Source organism: Ipomoea nil, unplaced genomic scaffold, assembly GCF_001879475.1.
Source record: "Ipomoea nil cultivar Tokyo-kokei standard unplaced genomic scaffold, Asagao_1.1 scaffold2942, whole genome shotgun sequence".
Taxonomy (NCBI): domain Eukaryota; kingdom Viridiplantae; phylum Streptophyta; class Magnoliopsida; order Solanales; family Convolvulaceae; genus Ipomoea; species Ipomoea nil.
Window position 1 is genome coordinate 324,425 of NW_017619370.1, and position 15,518 is coordinate 339,942.

The following is a 15,518-nucleotide window of genomic DNA, read 5'->3' on the forward strand; positions in this document are numbered from 1 at the left end:
AACAGTCCAGCAACAAACGGAAAAATAGTCTCATCAAACCGCACGTGGCAACAAATAACGACCTTGTTAGTGTTAGTGTCCAAACAATGATAGCCACGAAAAGACGGAGGGTAACCCAGAAAGACATAAGGAGAGGAACGAAACTGAAGTTTATTACAATTGTATGGATATATGACAGGAAAGCATAAGCACCCAAACACTCGCAAGTAAGAATAGGATGGGGGAGACCGATGCAAACGAAAGTGAGGGGACTCATCAGACAAGACACGAGTAGGCATCTTATTTATTAGATAAACAACAGTTTCAAACACGTAGTCCCAAAAACGAGATGGGACAGATGCTTGATCCATTAAAGACAGTCCGATCTCAACAACATGACGATGCCTACGTTCTACCCGACCATTCTGCTCGTGAGTATACGAAGAAGATTGCCTGTGACGAATACCCAACGAAGCAAGGGTGACGCCAAGCTTTTTATACTCTCCCCCCAAATCAGACTGAAAAGAAATAATCTTACGAGAAAAAGAACGTTCAACAAGTGACCGAAACTTATCAAATATGGCATATAATTCAGACTTAGCACGCATTGGATAATACCACATATAACGTGTGTAACATCCACAAACAACACAAAATATTTAAAGCCATTTGCAGAAAGTAATGGCGCAGGGCCCCAAATATTTGAATATATTAATTCCAAAGGTTGTGTACTAGTAGTCTCAACACGAGACAAAGGAAAACGAGAAGATTTTCCCAATTGACAAGATGAACATACACTGGGAAGATCACTGTAATTAAATTTGCTAACAGACAAAGACGCTAGAATTTTACGTAAGACTCTAGAATGTGGATGCCCCAACCGCATGTGCCAAACGTAAGAGGATTGCGCACAACAAATGCTGCAGGAGCTGATGAAGACGCATGCCATGTGTAGTGACCACCAGACGCATGTCCCTTAAAAAGAACCTTCTTGGTCATGATGTCCTTCAGTCCTTCACATAGAAACAAAGAGGGAGAAATTCAAAGAAAACATTATTATCTTTCGCAAAACGCTGAACTGATAATAGAGAAGAAGAGAGACCAGGGAAATGCAAAACATCACGTAATTTAAAGGACCTAGAATCAGTGGCTAACGAAGCGGAACCAACATTGACAATGGGCAAACCTGTACCACTACCGACTCGCAGAGTCTCCAGGCCATCATAACTTGTCGCAGAAGTCATCAAGGATGAATAAGGCGTAGCATGGTTCGTAGAACCAGTGTCAGAAAACCACTCATGAGGACCGCTGGAATCACCATTATCACCACTTGAGAAACGATGCCAACACGAAAGAGCACCGTGACCCTGCTTCTTGCAAATCTAGCACCGCGGACTCGAGCTGGAACCGCGACCCCGACTACGGCCGCGTCTTTGTCCGCCTGAGCCACGGCCTCGCTACTGCGTCACGCCGCCACGACCACCACGACCACTGTGACCCGCCGTGTATCGCCTCTGCTCGCGGCCATCGCAACCGGCTTTATACCGCCGACTCCATCGTCACCACAGATCCATTCCTGTGACACCAAGAAATCCGCCACTTCTGCATGCAGAACCGCAGAACCCCGAGCCAAGGTCGCCACAAGCGGACGAAATTTAGACTACAAGCCATGAAAGACGTATAAATTCTGATCGTCTAATGTAACGTCGCGACCGGCAAGAGCCAAATCATCAACCAACAGCTGGGCACGACCGATGTAATCTGCTATAGAAGAGTCACCCTGACGTAAAGCCTTCAACTCACCGAGTAATCGCAACGCCTGAGATCTCGAAGAAGAAGGGAGAGATTGCTTGATGGTGAGCTAGAGTTGTCGCGAAATAGAACGACCAACGACAAACCGCATCGTCTCCTCCGAGAGAGACGAAATTAAAAACGACAATATAGCTTTGTCTTACCTCCTCTAAGCCGTCTGCTGCGCCGCGAGGTCACTTGCCACCGCCAAGCTGTCGGCAGTCGAGGCGACGGTGTCGATAGCGGCAGCCGGCGATGCGACTGGATATGACACACTGCTATCGATGAAGCCGAGAAGACCTTGACCTTCTAAGAATGGTAGCATCTGTGTGCGCCAAACCATATAGTTACAGGATGTCAGTTTCAGAGAGACAAAGTGATGAGCCGACGAGAGATTGTTCCCGGTGCGCACATGAGAGGTCTCTGTAACTGTAACACCCCGTGTTACGGCCCCTAAAACCATTTAATTAATTAATCAATAGCCCAAGAGAAAGAATAAATCATAATGATTAATTAGGGAAAAAGGCCCACCATAGTCCATGGGCCCTCATATATAAACCCAACCCCTAAACCCAATCCTTAGTTCCAAAAGGAATAGAATTAGCGAGCCTATAATATTAGTCCCTAATTAGGACTCCTAAATATATAAATAGGGGACTTAGGAGGCACCTAGAACTTCCCACAAAAATAACGCCCCACCACCCCAAAAGAGCTCCAAGAATCCCCTTAGGAGAAATCAAGAAAGCAAGGAAGCTTAAAGAAAGATCCTTCATAGCCAAGGAATTAATTAAGGCTAAGAGGTAACCCATGTCTCAACAAAACCTATTTTCATAGCTATGATTCCCCCTTAGGGTTTCCCCCATATTATTGTGTATTGGCGAGATATGATGATTATTATTGATGTTTGATGTGATGATCCCATGAGAGATCTTGATAATCTTGATATTGGGAGATTCTTGATGATTATGGAATTCTTGATGATTATATGGAGTTCTTGATGGTTATGTGTCGTTCTTGATAATTGTGTGATGCTCTTGATGTTTATGTGTTATTCTTACCGAATCTTGCAATTAGAAGACGAACCGTATTCTTGTTGATATAAAAGTGATTGGAACCCTAGGTTGTATCGTATAATCTTATTCTTGGATTATCGGGTGGGGAAATCGTATGTTTGGGTGTTGATTATATTTAGAAAAGCATGATAGGTTATGTGCCGTTCGTTTCTTGTATTTGATTCGTTAATTGTCTACGTGTTGTCATTAATTGCGTTGAAAAGTGTCTAAGCATGGTTTCGGGTTCCACAACGGTTCCCGGGGCGAAAAGTGATGAAAAGAGTCAGTGGGGGGTAGGGGACCCGCCACCTACCCATGGCCGTAAAACACCGCCCGGCAGCGGGTGGCCGGCGGGCGGGCAGCTGCCCGCCGGCGACCCGCTGCCCGGAACAGTAGAATCCGGCGGGCAGCCAGCGGGTGACCCCCACCCACCGGCTACCCACTGGAAAATTGTCCCACCCGGGACCCCGGCTTCCCCGTTTGATGTTCCCCGTTCCTCGTGGTGTCCCAACGGACTCCGTTTATCGTGCCTATGTCTAGTTTGATGTTTCGGGTACCGTTCGTAGGTTTATGAGTCTATTATATTGCATGCTAGTTGAATTGGTATCCCGTTGACCTAGGTGGAAGAAGTATGAACCCCTTAGGACTATTCTTAGTAAGTGATGGATCACGCATAGGTTTTGTTATACGTTTTTCTCCCCCTTCCTAATGTGTAATGTGGGTTGCATGTGCTTGCTATGTGTTATGTATGTGCTACCCCAATTCGGTTGCGATCGGATTGGTTATCCTGAGCTGCGGTTCAGAAGCTGGCTGCGGTCAGATTGATACTCTTGGGCTGCGGTCCACCGTTTGGTTGCGATCAAACGTTTCTATACGAGCTGCGGTTCATCCTTTTTCCTGGCTGCGGTCAGATGACATTCTCTTGGGCTGCGGTCCACTGTTTGGTTGCGATCAAACACTCTGATGAGCTGCGGTTCATCGGTCGGTTGCGATCGGCCCCTCCGTGTTGCGATACGGGGTAGGGTGCTGCGCGGCCGTGTCAGAGCTATATGCGCTGACCCTCATGTATGGGCATGCGATTGGTCCTGTGGCGCCAACAAAGTGTGTTATGTGTTGTGACCTGGACGAGTTGTGATTACGAGTGTCTTGGGGGATGTGACTATGGGATTTATATTGGGGATTGTTCATGTTGGGTTATGATCATTGTTTATGCTTTGCCTTATCTGCCTTATCTGTTGTGAACTGCATATGCTCGTTATAACTGTGCTTGTGTCTAGCCTTATCTGTCGAGTCATTCCCGGTTTTAAAGCTAGTGTTCGTAGGATATATCTTCATGCTCAAAATGGTTTTCGTATATCTATATATATTTCTATATGTATTGTATTTGAACGCGTTGGAGTGGGTTACCAGCATCTCTCGCTGAACAGATATATTTGGCTTTCAGGCACAGAGGACTAGAGCACTGGAGCGCGCTAGAACTGGAGCGTAGAATTAGAGTAGTTTCCCTTTCGGCCTGCGTGCCATATTATGCATTGTGTTTCAATGGATATTAGTTAGACAGCCTGTGCACCTGGGTTCTCTAGCCCAGGTGTGGCATAGCACCCCGTACAGTTATGATATACTTTGGGATGTAATGAGATATTACCTTTATTATATAAGCTTAAAATGTCTTGAAAATCTGGGGTGTTACAGTTGGTATCAGAGCCTAAGTTTGACCCTAGGAAAAGACTCTTAAGACCGGACTTTAGGATGTTAGGCTTGAACTCTAGGTACCTAGGAACATAGGACTCAGGAATCTTAGGACGCGCGGTGAGATTGTGAAACCTACACATAACTTCTCTACACGTTACCCTTCCCCACTCATCACTTCACAAGAAGTGCATCAGACTCTAACTTAACATTCTTATAAACACTGACCAGAAAGACGATAGCATGGCGCCAAACAGAAGGCAATCCAGAACTCCAGAGCCCGCCACCGACGACCCCTTGACCCAAACCCTGCAGCAACTAACACAAGTCGCACAGGCACTAAGTGACGCGGCCCTTCGCAACAATAGGCCCCCACCGCCTCCATCAAACGCAAACTCGGACGTCACCCGACAAGTCTCAAATCACCGACCACCCACGTTTTCGGGAGAAGAGGATCCTGCGGTCCTAGAAGAATGGATCCGGACGCTTGATAAGATTTTTGGAGTAGTGGAATGCCCAGAGGAACGCCGCGTAGAGATAGCCTCGTTCTACTTCGGGCACGAGGCCGATCTCTGGTGGATCCACGAGGGACCCACCTATCAACAAGAACCGGGGTTCAATTGGGAGAACCTCAAGACACGACTACGAGAGAGGTTCTATCCAACCCACGTAAAAGCATCCATGTACGAAGAGTTCCTTCATCTAAAACAAGGAACGGCCACTGTCATAGAATACCATAGACGATTCCTCGAACTGGCGCGCTTCGCACCAGAGCTAGTCCCCACCGAGGTAACCAAGATAGAGAGGTTCGTGTCAGGCCTCAACTTCGAAGCTCGGAAAGCGCTAGTGGTAAGCAGACCCCGGACCCTCAACGAGGCTTATTCCAGTGCCGCGAACCTCTATCGAATCCAACTACTCCAATGCGGGGTTCAGGAACAAATACGAAGAAGAAACACCGGAAGTGGGGCACCGCCAGTGAAAAGAACGAGGAACGATACCGGCACGAGGCCGAACAACCCGACCAACCCAAGGCCACCCCTGGGAAACAATGAAGCTAATCCAAGAAGCTTCCCTTGCCTGAGGTGTAACAAAAGCCACAGAGGCAAGGATTGCGCGGGTAACCCCTGGCGATGCTTCAACTGCGGAGAGGAGGGGCACAAGGCCTTCCAGTGCACTCGACCCCAAAGACCACGCCCCGCCACCGTGGGTCAACACGGGGGCACCAGTCACCAAGGGGGTTACGGCGCTCCCGGAAAAGTATTCGTTATGAGTCACACGCAAGCCAAACTCGGAAACGAAGAAGACCTAGAAGGGGAAAACCCAATCCCGGAAGACGAGGACCATACGGATCCCACCGAGGAAAACCCAGAAAACGAATTCTGTCTAGGATAAACCATCACACCCCTTATAATCACCCCTTGTATCGTATGGACCACCTATTTAGCTTAAATACTTCGAAAACATTATGTCTATTTAGCTTAGCTACTTCGAAAGTATTATGAATAAGGATCTTTGGTCAAACTTCAATTTCCACTACGAAGATAAAGCACAAGTTATATCATCAACCCAACCCTTTCCCCACTAAAGGACAAAATAAGGAAAAAGACAAAGGAGAACCACACCACCAAGAAATGCCTAATGTCACCATTAGGAATTGAACTCTAGACCTCACATTTACAAGTCCAAGTCCTAACCACTAAGCCATGAGTGTTTCTTGAAACCTTAAGGGGATAACCCCTTGTTAAATCCCTCCAAGTCCCTAAAACCCACAAAACCCCCAAATCAAAAACCCTTCTTCTTCTTCCTCCCCTTCTTCTTCCCCACTCTTTCCCTTCCCCACCTCACACACCTCGCCGCCCCACCCCAGCAGAACCGACGACCACGCACCACCGTCGCCGGCCGAACGCCACCGCTAAGCGCCACACCGCCGCGCCGCCGTCCCAACCGACCTCGCCCACCGCCCGGAGAGCACCCAGCGGGGACCCGCTGCCTCCTTACCCGAGCGACGCCGCCCGCCATCCACCCAAGCTTCGCCCGCTGCCACCAACGCCCACGCGACCGTAGGCCTCCACCGCCCCGCCGGAAAATTGCTGAGCTCCGCCCCACCATCGCCACCTTGTAGCGGCTCGAACCACCGCCGGAAAAGAGGCCGCCGGAAACTTCGCCGGAGACCCGCCGGAAAGCTGCCGGAATTTCTACCGGAATTCCTCACCGCCAAAAGAAAAATTTAAGATGCCGAAAAAGCCCCTCGGAATCCGCACCCCGGAGTGGAGCAACGCCGATTACACCGTAATCGGAGGTAAAGCACTTGAACCCGACCAATTCTCTCCGGAATTGGTTGACATGCTCAAACACCAAGGGCTTTTAGATACTTACCTCGCCATCAAAGGGGACACATACCCCGAATTGGTGAAAGAATTCTACCAACACCTTGTGGCCACCAAACGGGGTGACAAAGTAGAAATTACCACCAAGGTCCGTGGCAAGGAAATTGTGCTTTCCGAAGGCCGGTTGGCCAAGCTCTTGAAATTGACCACCACGGGTGTGTCTGACTATGACCGAAAGGGGTGGATTGATACCCAAACTACGGGATACAAGGACTATCTTGGGTACTTACTCGGGAAAGAGGACGGGTTCACCTCGGCCACTCGACCAAATCGAAAGTGGCTATCGGCGGAGCAAAATATATTGGTTATGATTGTAACCGATAGCCTCTTGCCCACCAATAACAAGAGCAAGGATGTGGGGAGCTTGGAGTGCACCTTTGCGTATCTCCTAAAACATAAAATCAAGTTCAACCTGCCGGCACTCATGCTAAAGCACATAGAGTTCTGCAAGACAAACAACCGGCTTAGCCTACCCTACGGGATGATCCGAAGTTGGATCATGGAGAAAAAGGGGGTAGACCTAAGCCACACCGAGGTCAAAACCGCCAACGGCATGGTTTTCAATGCCCAAAACCTTCGCCGCAACGACATCTACTACACCGAGGGAGGACACTATCTCACCCTCGAAGAAATTTGCCAAAAACCCGAGGAGGAACGTAGGGAATTGGTTGATCGATTAGACATCTCCAACAAAAAGCTCAAGCGAGCCTTGCAAGATTGCGGAGGTACGGAGGGAAATGAGGGACAAGAGGAGGAAGACGGGCCTAACCCGTCAGTGCACCCACAGCCAGGAGGGAACCCGAGGGTTCGGTCAACGAACGCATACTCGCTCAGCTCGACTGGCAGAATCAAATCATGGAAGAAGGGTTCTCATCCTTGATTCGCACCACACGCGCACTCGATCAAAGGGTAGCAGCGATCGAGGCCACCTTGGGCACTCGAGGTGCATCCAGTTCCAGCGCAGGAAACAGAGGTACAACCAAAAAATTCTCTATCACAACACCATCAAAAGTTCAGCCTACCCCAAGCCACGACAAACGTAAGGCCGCAACCCTAATCAGGAGGCCGAGCTACGAGGTGTCTAGGGGTGAAAGGATGGACTATAACACCAGGCTTCGGGGACGAAGCCCCTTGTAAGGGGGGGAGAGTGTAACACCCCGTGTTACGGCCCCTAAAACCATTTAATTAATTAATCAATAGCCCAAGAGAAAGAATAAATCATAATGATTAATTAGGGAAAAAGGCCCACCATAGTCCATGGGCCCTCATATATAAACCCAATCCCTAAACCCAATCCTTAGTTCCAAAAGGAATAGAATTAGCGAGCCTATAATATTAGTCCCTAATTAGGACTCCTAAATATATAAATAAGGGACTTAGGAGGCACCTAGAACTTCCCACAAAAATAACGCCCCACCACCCCAAAAGAGCTCCAAGAATCCCCTTAGGAGAAATCAAGAAAGCAAGGAAGCTTAAAGAAAGATCCTTCATAGCCAAGGAATTAATTAAGGCTAAGAGGTAACCCATGTCTCAACAAAACCTATTTTCATAGCTATGATTCCCCCTTAGGGTTTCCCCCATATTATTGTGTATTGGCGAGATATGATGATTATTATTGATGTTTGATGTGATGATCCCATGAGAGATCTTGATAATCTTGATATTGGGAGATTCTTGATGATTATGGAATTCTTGATGATTATATGGAGTTCTTGATGGTTATGTGTCGTTCTTGGTAATTGTGTGATGCTCTTGATGTTTATGTGTTATTCTTATCGAATCTTGCAATTAGAAGACAAACCATATTCTTGTTGATATAAAAGTGATTGGAACCCTAGGTTGTATCGTATAATCTTATTCTTGGATTATCGGGTGGGGAAATCGCATGTTTGGGTGTTGATTATATTTAGAAAAGCATGATAGGTTATGTGCCGTTCGTTTCTTGTATTTGATTCGTTAATTGTCTATGTGTTGTCGTTAATTGCGTTGAAAAGTGTCTGAGCATGGTTTCGGGTTCCACAACGGTTCCCGGGGCGAAAAGTGATGAAAAGAGTTAGTGGGGGGTAGGGGACCCGCCACCTACCCATGGCCATAAAACACCGCACGGCAGCGGGTGGCCGGCGGGCGGGCAGCTGCCCGCCGGCGACCCGCTGCCTGGAACAGTAGAATCCGGCGGGCAGCCGGCGGGTGACCCCCACCCACCGGCTATCCGCTGGAAAATTGTCCCACCCGGGACCCCGGCTTCCCCGTTTGATGTTCCCTGTTGCCCGTGGTGTCCCAACGAACTCCGTTTATCGTGCCTATGTCTAGTTTGATGTTTCGGGAACCGTTCGTAGGTTTATGAGTCTATTATATTGCATACTAGTTGAATTGGTATCCCGTTGACCTAGGTGGAAGAAGTATGAACCCCTTAGGACTATTCTTAGTAAGTGATGGATCACGCATAGGTTTTGTTATACGTTTTTCTCCCCCTTCCTAATGTGTAATGTGGGTTGCATGTGCTTGCTATGTGTTATGTGTGTGCTATCCCAATTCGGTTGCGATCGGATTGGTTATCCTAAGCTGCGGTTCAGAAGCTGGCTGCGGTCAGATTGATACTCTTGGGCTGCGGTCCACCGTTTGGTTGCGATCAAACGTTTCTATACGAGCTGCGGTTCATCCTTTTTCCTGGCTGCGGTCAGATGACATTCTCTTGGGCTGCGGTCCACTGTTTGGTTGCGATCAAACACTATGATGAGCTGCGGTTCATCGGTCGGTTGCGATCGGCCCCTCCGTGTTGCGATACGGGGCAGGGTGCTGCGGGGCCGTGTCAGAGCTATATGCGCTGACCCTCATGTATGGGCATGCGATTGGTCCTGTGGCGCCAACAAAGTGTGTTATGTGTTGTGACCTGGACGAGTTGTGATTACGAGTGTCTTGGGGGATGTGACTATGGGATTTATATTGGGGATTGTTCATGTTGGGTTATGATCATTGTTTATGCTTTGCCTTATCTGTTGTGAACTGCATATGCTCGTTATAACTGTGCTTGTGTCTAGCCTTATCTGTCGAGTCATTCCCGGTTTTAAAGCTAGTGTTCGTAGGATATATCTTCATGCTCAAAATGGTTTTCGTATATCTATATGTATTGTATTTCAACGCGTTGGAGTGGGTTACCAGCATCTCTCGCTGAACAGATATATTTGGCTTTCAGGCACAAAGGACTAGAGCACTGGAGCGCGCTAGAACTGGAGCGTAGAAGTAGAGTAGTTTCCCTTTCGGCCTGCGTGCCATATTATGCATTGTGTTTCAATGGATATTAGTTAGACAGCCTGTGCACCTGGGTTCTCTAGCCCAGGTGTGGCATAGCACCCCGTACACTTATGATATACTTTGGGATGTAATGAGATATTACCTTTATTATATAAGCTTAAAATGTCTTGAAAATCTGGGTTGTTACAGTAACGGTCTGTTCAGAAGATTGGACAGAGGCATCATCATGAAAATCGAGACCTTCCATGGGAGAAAACCTGGAAGCTGATACTAGATTAGAATGTATGTGAAAGTATTGTATTCGATAATGATGTCTGGGAATACAGGAAACCAATATAAAGACACGAAGTAGAGTTCTAGTCTAATACTAATAATATAGTCCTAATACTAATATTATAGCTGGCTGTCTGACTCTGTTATGGTGAATGCATCCGCCATTGCGCATGCGATGAAGTCCGAGTTGCAAGCAGCAAACCAAGCAAATTAATGAAAAAAAAAAGAACAAGATTTTAAGTTGTACTTTAAATTACTCACATTGAAAAAATAGAAAAAAACATATATGATTGTTAAACTAACTAATTGATATTACAATTATCCCTAGTGGCCTATGACTCACTTTGAGTTGTTTTCCATTAGTCGAATTGTGATGTTTGCCACTTTGCCATGCTATTTGTTACTTTTACTTTTGGGAAAAATAACACCTTTACTTCTTGAATTATATACTTATAATGTGTTAATGACCTTGTGGTCTAGTGACATAAAGTGAATTTTCCAAATGGAAGGTCATGGGTTTAATCCTTAATGAAGATTTCCCCCCCCCCTATTACAATAAATTGATTTGTAGTTACTTATAAGAAAAAATGTCATAGATTTAAGAAAAATATATTGTAATTTTATGAAAAAGCCCTAATCTCACAGTCTTCAAAGAAATTTTGTGTTGTTGTTGTTGTTGTTGTTGTTGTTATCCTACTTCCTTACACGTGTAATTAATAAAACTTAAGATATACTAAAAATTTTACATGAAACATAAACATCCAAAGATAAAAAAAATTTGAAAAATAATGAAGCTAAAAGGTAACTGAGAATCAATAATCACTTACAACTATATAGAGCATGCAAGTTGACGTTTAATCTTTTGTAAAGTTGCAGCCACTTCCTTCACGCATATTCTTTCTACTGGAGATTCTAAACAACACCTCAAGGCCAATTCCATGATACATGACAAACACTTTATTTTTTCAGTCGAGGGTTCTTCATCTGGGGCAAGTAAATTTGCATCAATTATATCAATTACTCTATTAGGCATTGAGTTTTTAACCCAAACCTTTAGGCTCAGATTTTCAAAAAAAATCTCATCGCTAGGCTTTGTAGTCATGAAAGTTTCCATCAATAAGATGCCATAACTGTAGACGTCGCATTTTGTTGACACTATGCCTTCCGATCCATACTCTGTAGTCAATATTTAAAGGAAATGAAATTAGGCATAAGAAAATTAAAGAAACCAGAAACAAGGACAAAAAAATCTTCACCTGGTGCAATGTAACCCAATGTAGCAAGGGTCTTTGTGTATGCAATGCTATCATCACTACCCAACAACTTTGCGATTCCAAAATCACCAACATGAGCAACCATGTTCTCGTCTAGGAGAATATTACTTGGTTTTAGATCACAGTGGACCACAGGTTCTGGATAACCATAATGAAGATATTCAAGTGCATATGCAACATCAATCATTATGTTCAATCTTTCAATGATGTCCAGGAAATGGTTGTGGGTGTACAACCAGTCATCAAGGTTCCCATTTGGCATGTACTCAAGAACAAGGGCTTTGAAATTTGGGTTGGAGCAATATCCTAACAGTTTAACAAGATTTCGATGGCGAATGTCGAACATTATCTTGCATTCGACAATAAAGCTTTGGAATGCACCTTCCAGTTGCACATCAAATACCTTTATGGCCAAAATTGTTCCATCTTCAAGAATCCCTCTATACACTATGCCAAAACTCCCAGCACCAATTGTAACACCCCAGATTTTCAAGATACTTAAAACTTATAAAATAAAGGTGAAATCTCATTAAATCCCAAAACATAATACAAGAGTGCGGGGTGCTATGCCACACCTGAGCTAGAGAACTCAGGTGCACAGGCTAACTATCTAATATCCTTAGTAATGTAAATGCATAAACATGGCACGCAGGCCGGAAGGGAAACTATCTACTTCTACGCTCCAAGTTCTAGCGCGCTCCAGTGACTTATTCTTCTGTGCCTGAAAGCCAAATATATCTGTTCAGCGAGAGATGCTAGTAACCCACTCCAACGCGTTGAAATACAATACATATAGAGATCTATATAGATATACGAAAACCATTTTGAAGCATGAAGATATATCCTACGAGTCTCTAGCTTTTAAAACCGGGAATGACTCGACAGATAAGGCTAGACACAAGCAACAGTTATAATCAAGCGTATACAATCCACAACAGGCAAGACAGATAAAGCTGATCACGTATAATAATCATAACCCATCATACACAATCCCTAGCATAAATCCCATAGTCAAATCCCCCAATATACTCATAAACACAACTCATCCATATCTCATCAAATAGCACACTTTGTTGGCGCCACAGGACCAATCGCATGCCCATACACGAGGGTCAGCGCATATAGCTCTGACACGGCCCCGCAGCACCCTGCCCCGTCTCACATTACGGAGGAGCCGATCGCAACCGGCTGATGGACCTTTGTCCTACATAATATTTATATACCTGACCGGTCTTTACCAGCCTGGTTAACAGTTGAGATGGTTCTCAGCCCATTCAACTGCCCGTATAGTGGACCTTTGTCCTATATAATATTTATATACTAGACCGGTCTCTACCAGCCTGGTTAACAGCCGGTATGGTTCTCAGCCCATCCGACTGCCCGTATAGTGGAACTTAGTCCTATATAATATTTATATACCTGACCGGTCTCTACCAGCCTGGTTAACAGCCGGTATGGTTCTCAGCCCATCCGACTGCCCGTATAGCCCGATTGATCTCAACCAACTCGGGGTTACACACACACATAACATATAGCAAGTACATGCAACCCACATTAACATGTTGGGAAGGGGAGAAAACGTATAACAAAACCTATGCGTGATCCCTCACATACTAAGAATAGTCCTAAGGGGTTCATGCTTCTTCCACCTAGGTCAACGGGATACCAATTCAACTAGCATGCAATATAATAGACCCATAACCTACGAACGGTACCCGAAATATCAAACTAGACATAGGCACGATAAACGGAGTCCGTTGGGACACCACGGGGAACGGGGGAACATCAAACGGGGAAGCCGGGATCCCAAGGTGGGATAATTTCCAGCGGGTAGCCGGTGGGTGGGGGCCACCCGCCGGCTGCCCGCCGGACTTCACTGTTCCGGGCAGCGGGTCGCCGGCGGGCAGCTGCCCGCCCGCCGGCCACCCACTGCCGGGCGGTATTTCACGGCCGTGGGTAGGTGGCGGGTCCCCTACCCCCCACTGACTCTTTTCACACACTTTACGCCCCGGGAACCGTTGTGGAACCCGAAACCATGCTTAGACACTTTACAATGCAATTAACGGCAACACGTAGACAATTAACGAATCAAATACAAGAAACGAACGGCACATAACCTATCATGCTTTTCTAAATATAATCAACACCCAAACGTGCGATTTCCCCACCCGATAAACCAAGAATAAGATCATACGATACAACCTAGGGTTCTAATCACTTTTATATCAACAAGAATACGGTTCGTCTTCTAATTACAAGATTCGGTACAAATAACACATAAGCATTAAGAATGCCGTACAATAATCAAGAACGACATATAATCACTAAGAACTCCACATAATCATCAAGAACACCATAATTATCAAGAATCTCCCAATATCAAGATCACCCATGGAATTATCCCATCAATCATCAATAATAATATCACAAGTCACCAATACACAATAATACGGGGAAATCCTACGGGGGAAATCATAGCTATGAAAATAGGTTTTGTTGAGACATGGGTTACCTCTTAGCCTTAATTTATTCCTTGGCTATGAAGGGTCTTTCTTTAAGTTTTCTTGCTTTCTTGATTTCTTCTAGGGGGATTCTTAGAGCTCTTCGGGGAGGTGGGGTGTTATTCTTGTGGGGGTTTCTAGGTGCCTCTTAAGTCCCCTATTTGTATATTTAGGTGTCCTAGTTAGGAACTAATATTATGGGCTTGCTAGTTCTATTTCTTTTGGGACTAAGGATTGGGTTTAGGGGTAAGGGCCCGTGGACTATGGTGGGCCTTCCTAATTAATTACTGTGATTTAATTCTTTCTTTTGGGTAATTGATTAAATGATTTAATTGATCTTAGGGGTCGTAACACGGGGTGTTACACTCTCCCCTCCTTATCAGGAAGCTTCGTCCCCGAAGCTTGGTCCTTGCCGTGTGACTTTTTCTTAGTTACCTGGTGTGAAAAGTTCGGGGTAGAGTTCCCTCATTGTGTCTTTGAGCTCCCACGTTGCTTCCTCGGTCCCATGGTTGGTCCAGAGGACTTTCACCATTTCTATGGCTCGGCGACGAGTGTTTCTTGTCTTGGTGTCCAGGATCCTCACGGGTCTTTCTTCGTATACTAGTGACTCGTCGAGGTTCACGACCTCGGGTTGAAGCACGTGACTCGGGTCGTGTACGTATTTCTTTAGTTGGGATATGTGGAATACGTTGTGTACTCGTTCTAGTTCGACGGGTAGGGCGAGGCGATAGGCTAGGTTCTCAACTTTTTCTATGATCTCATAGGGGCCGATAAATCGAGGGCTGAGCTTTCCTTTCTTTCCGAATCTCATTACCCCTCGTGTGGGCGAGATTCTTAACCAGACTTTGTCCCCGGTGTTGAACTTGGCTTGTTTCCTCTTTAGGTCGGCATAGGACTTTTGGCGGTCCTGGGCAGCTTTCATCCTTTCCCGGATGTGTTTGACCTTGGTGATTGTGTCCTGTAGGTGTTGGGGCCCTAGTGATATTGGGTCGACCATGTCTTCCCAACATAAGGGGGTTCTGCACTTTTGTCCGTATAGAGCTTCGTAGGGTGCCATGCGAATGCTCGCGTGGTAGCTGTTGTTGTACGAGAATTCAATGAGGTCTAGGTGTTCCTCCCATGTCCCTTGAAAGTCCAACACGCAGGCTCTTAGCATGTCTTCGAGGGTCTGAATGGTCCTCTCGGTTTGGCCGTCCGTGGTGGGGTGGAAAGCAGTGCTTAGTTTTAGTTGTGTACCCAAGGCTATTTGCAGTGATTTCCAGAATTGCGAGAGGAACCTAGAGTCCCTATCGGATACGATGTTTCGGGGGACTCCGTGAT

General features: G+C 46.0%; 1 protein-coding gene across 1 annotated transcript; it reads right to left on the reverse strand.

The window, feature by feature from the left end:
- Window positions 1-11,201: 11,201 nt before the first annotated feature.
- Window positions 11,202-12,159, reverse strand: LOC109162497 (probable LRR receptor-like serine/threonine-protein kinase At3g47570). Its single transcript, XM_019311206.1, has 2 exons — window positions 11,680-12,159; window positions 11,202-11,599 (listed from the first exon to the last, which is right to left on the reverse strand). Exons 1-2 carry the CDS (start codon window positions 12,041-12,043, stop codon window positions 11,253-11,255), a joined length of 711 nt encoding a protein of 236 aa, XP_019166751.1. The 5' UTR covers window positions 12,044-12,159; the 3' UTR covers window positions 11,202-11,252.
- Window positions 12,160-15,518: the final 3,359 nt, after the last annotated feature.

Coding starts and splice junctions, on each gene's coding strand:
- LOC109162497 (XM_019311206.1), bottom strand. CDS start 12,043: ATGTTCGACATTCGCCATCGAAATCTTGTTAAACTGTTAGGATATTGC. Junction 11,600..11,679: donor ATTGGGTTACATTGCACCAG/GTGAAGATTTTT, acceptor TATTGACTACAG/AGTATGGATCGGAAGGCATA.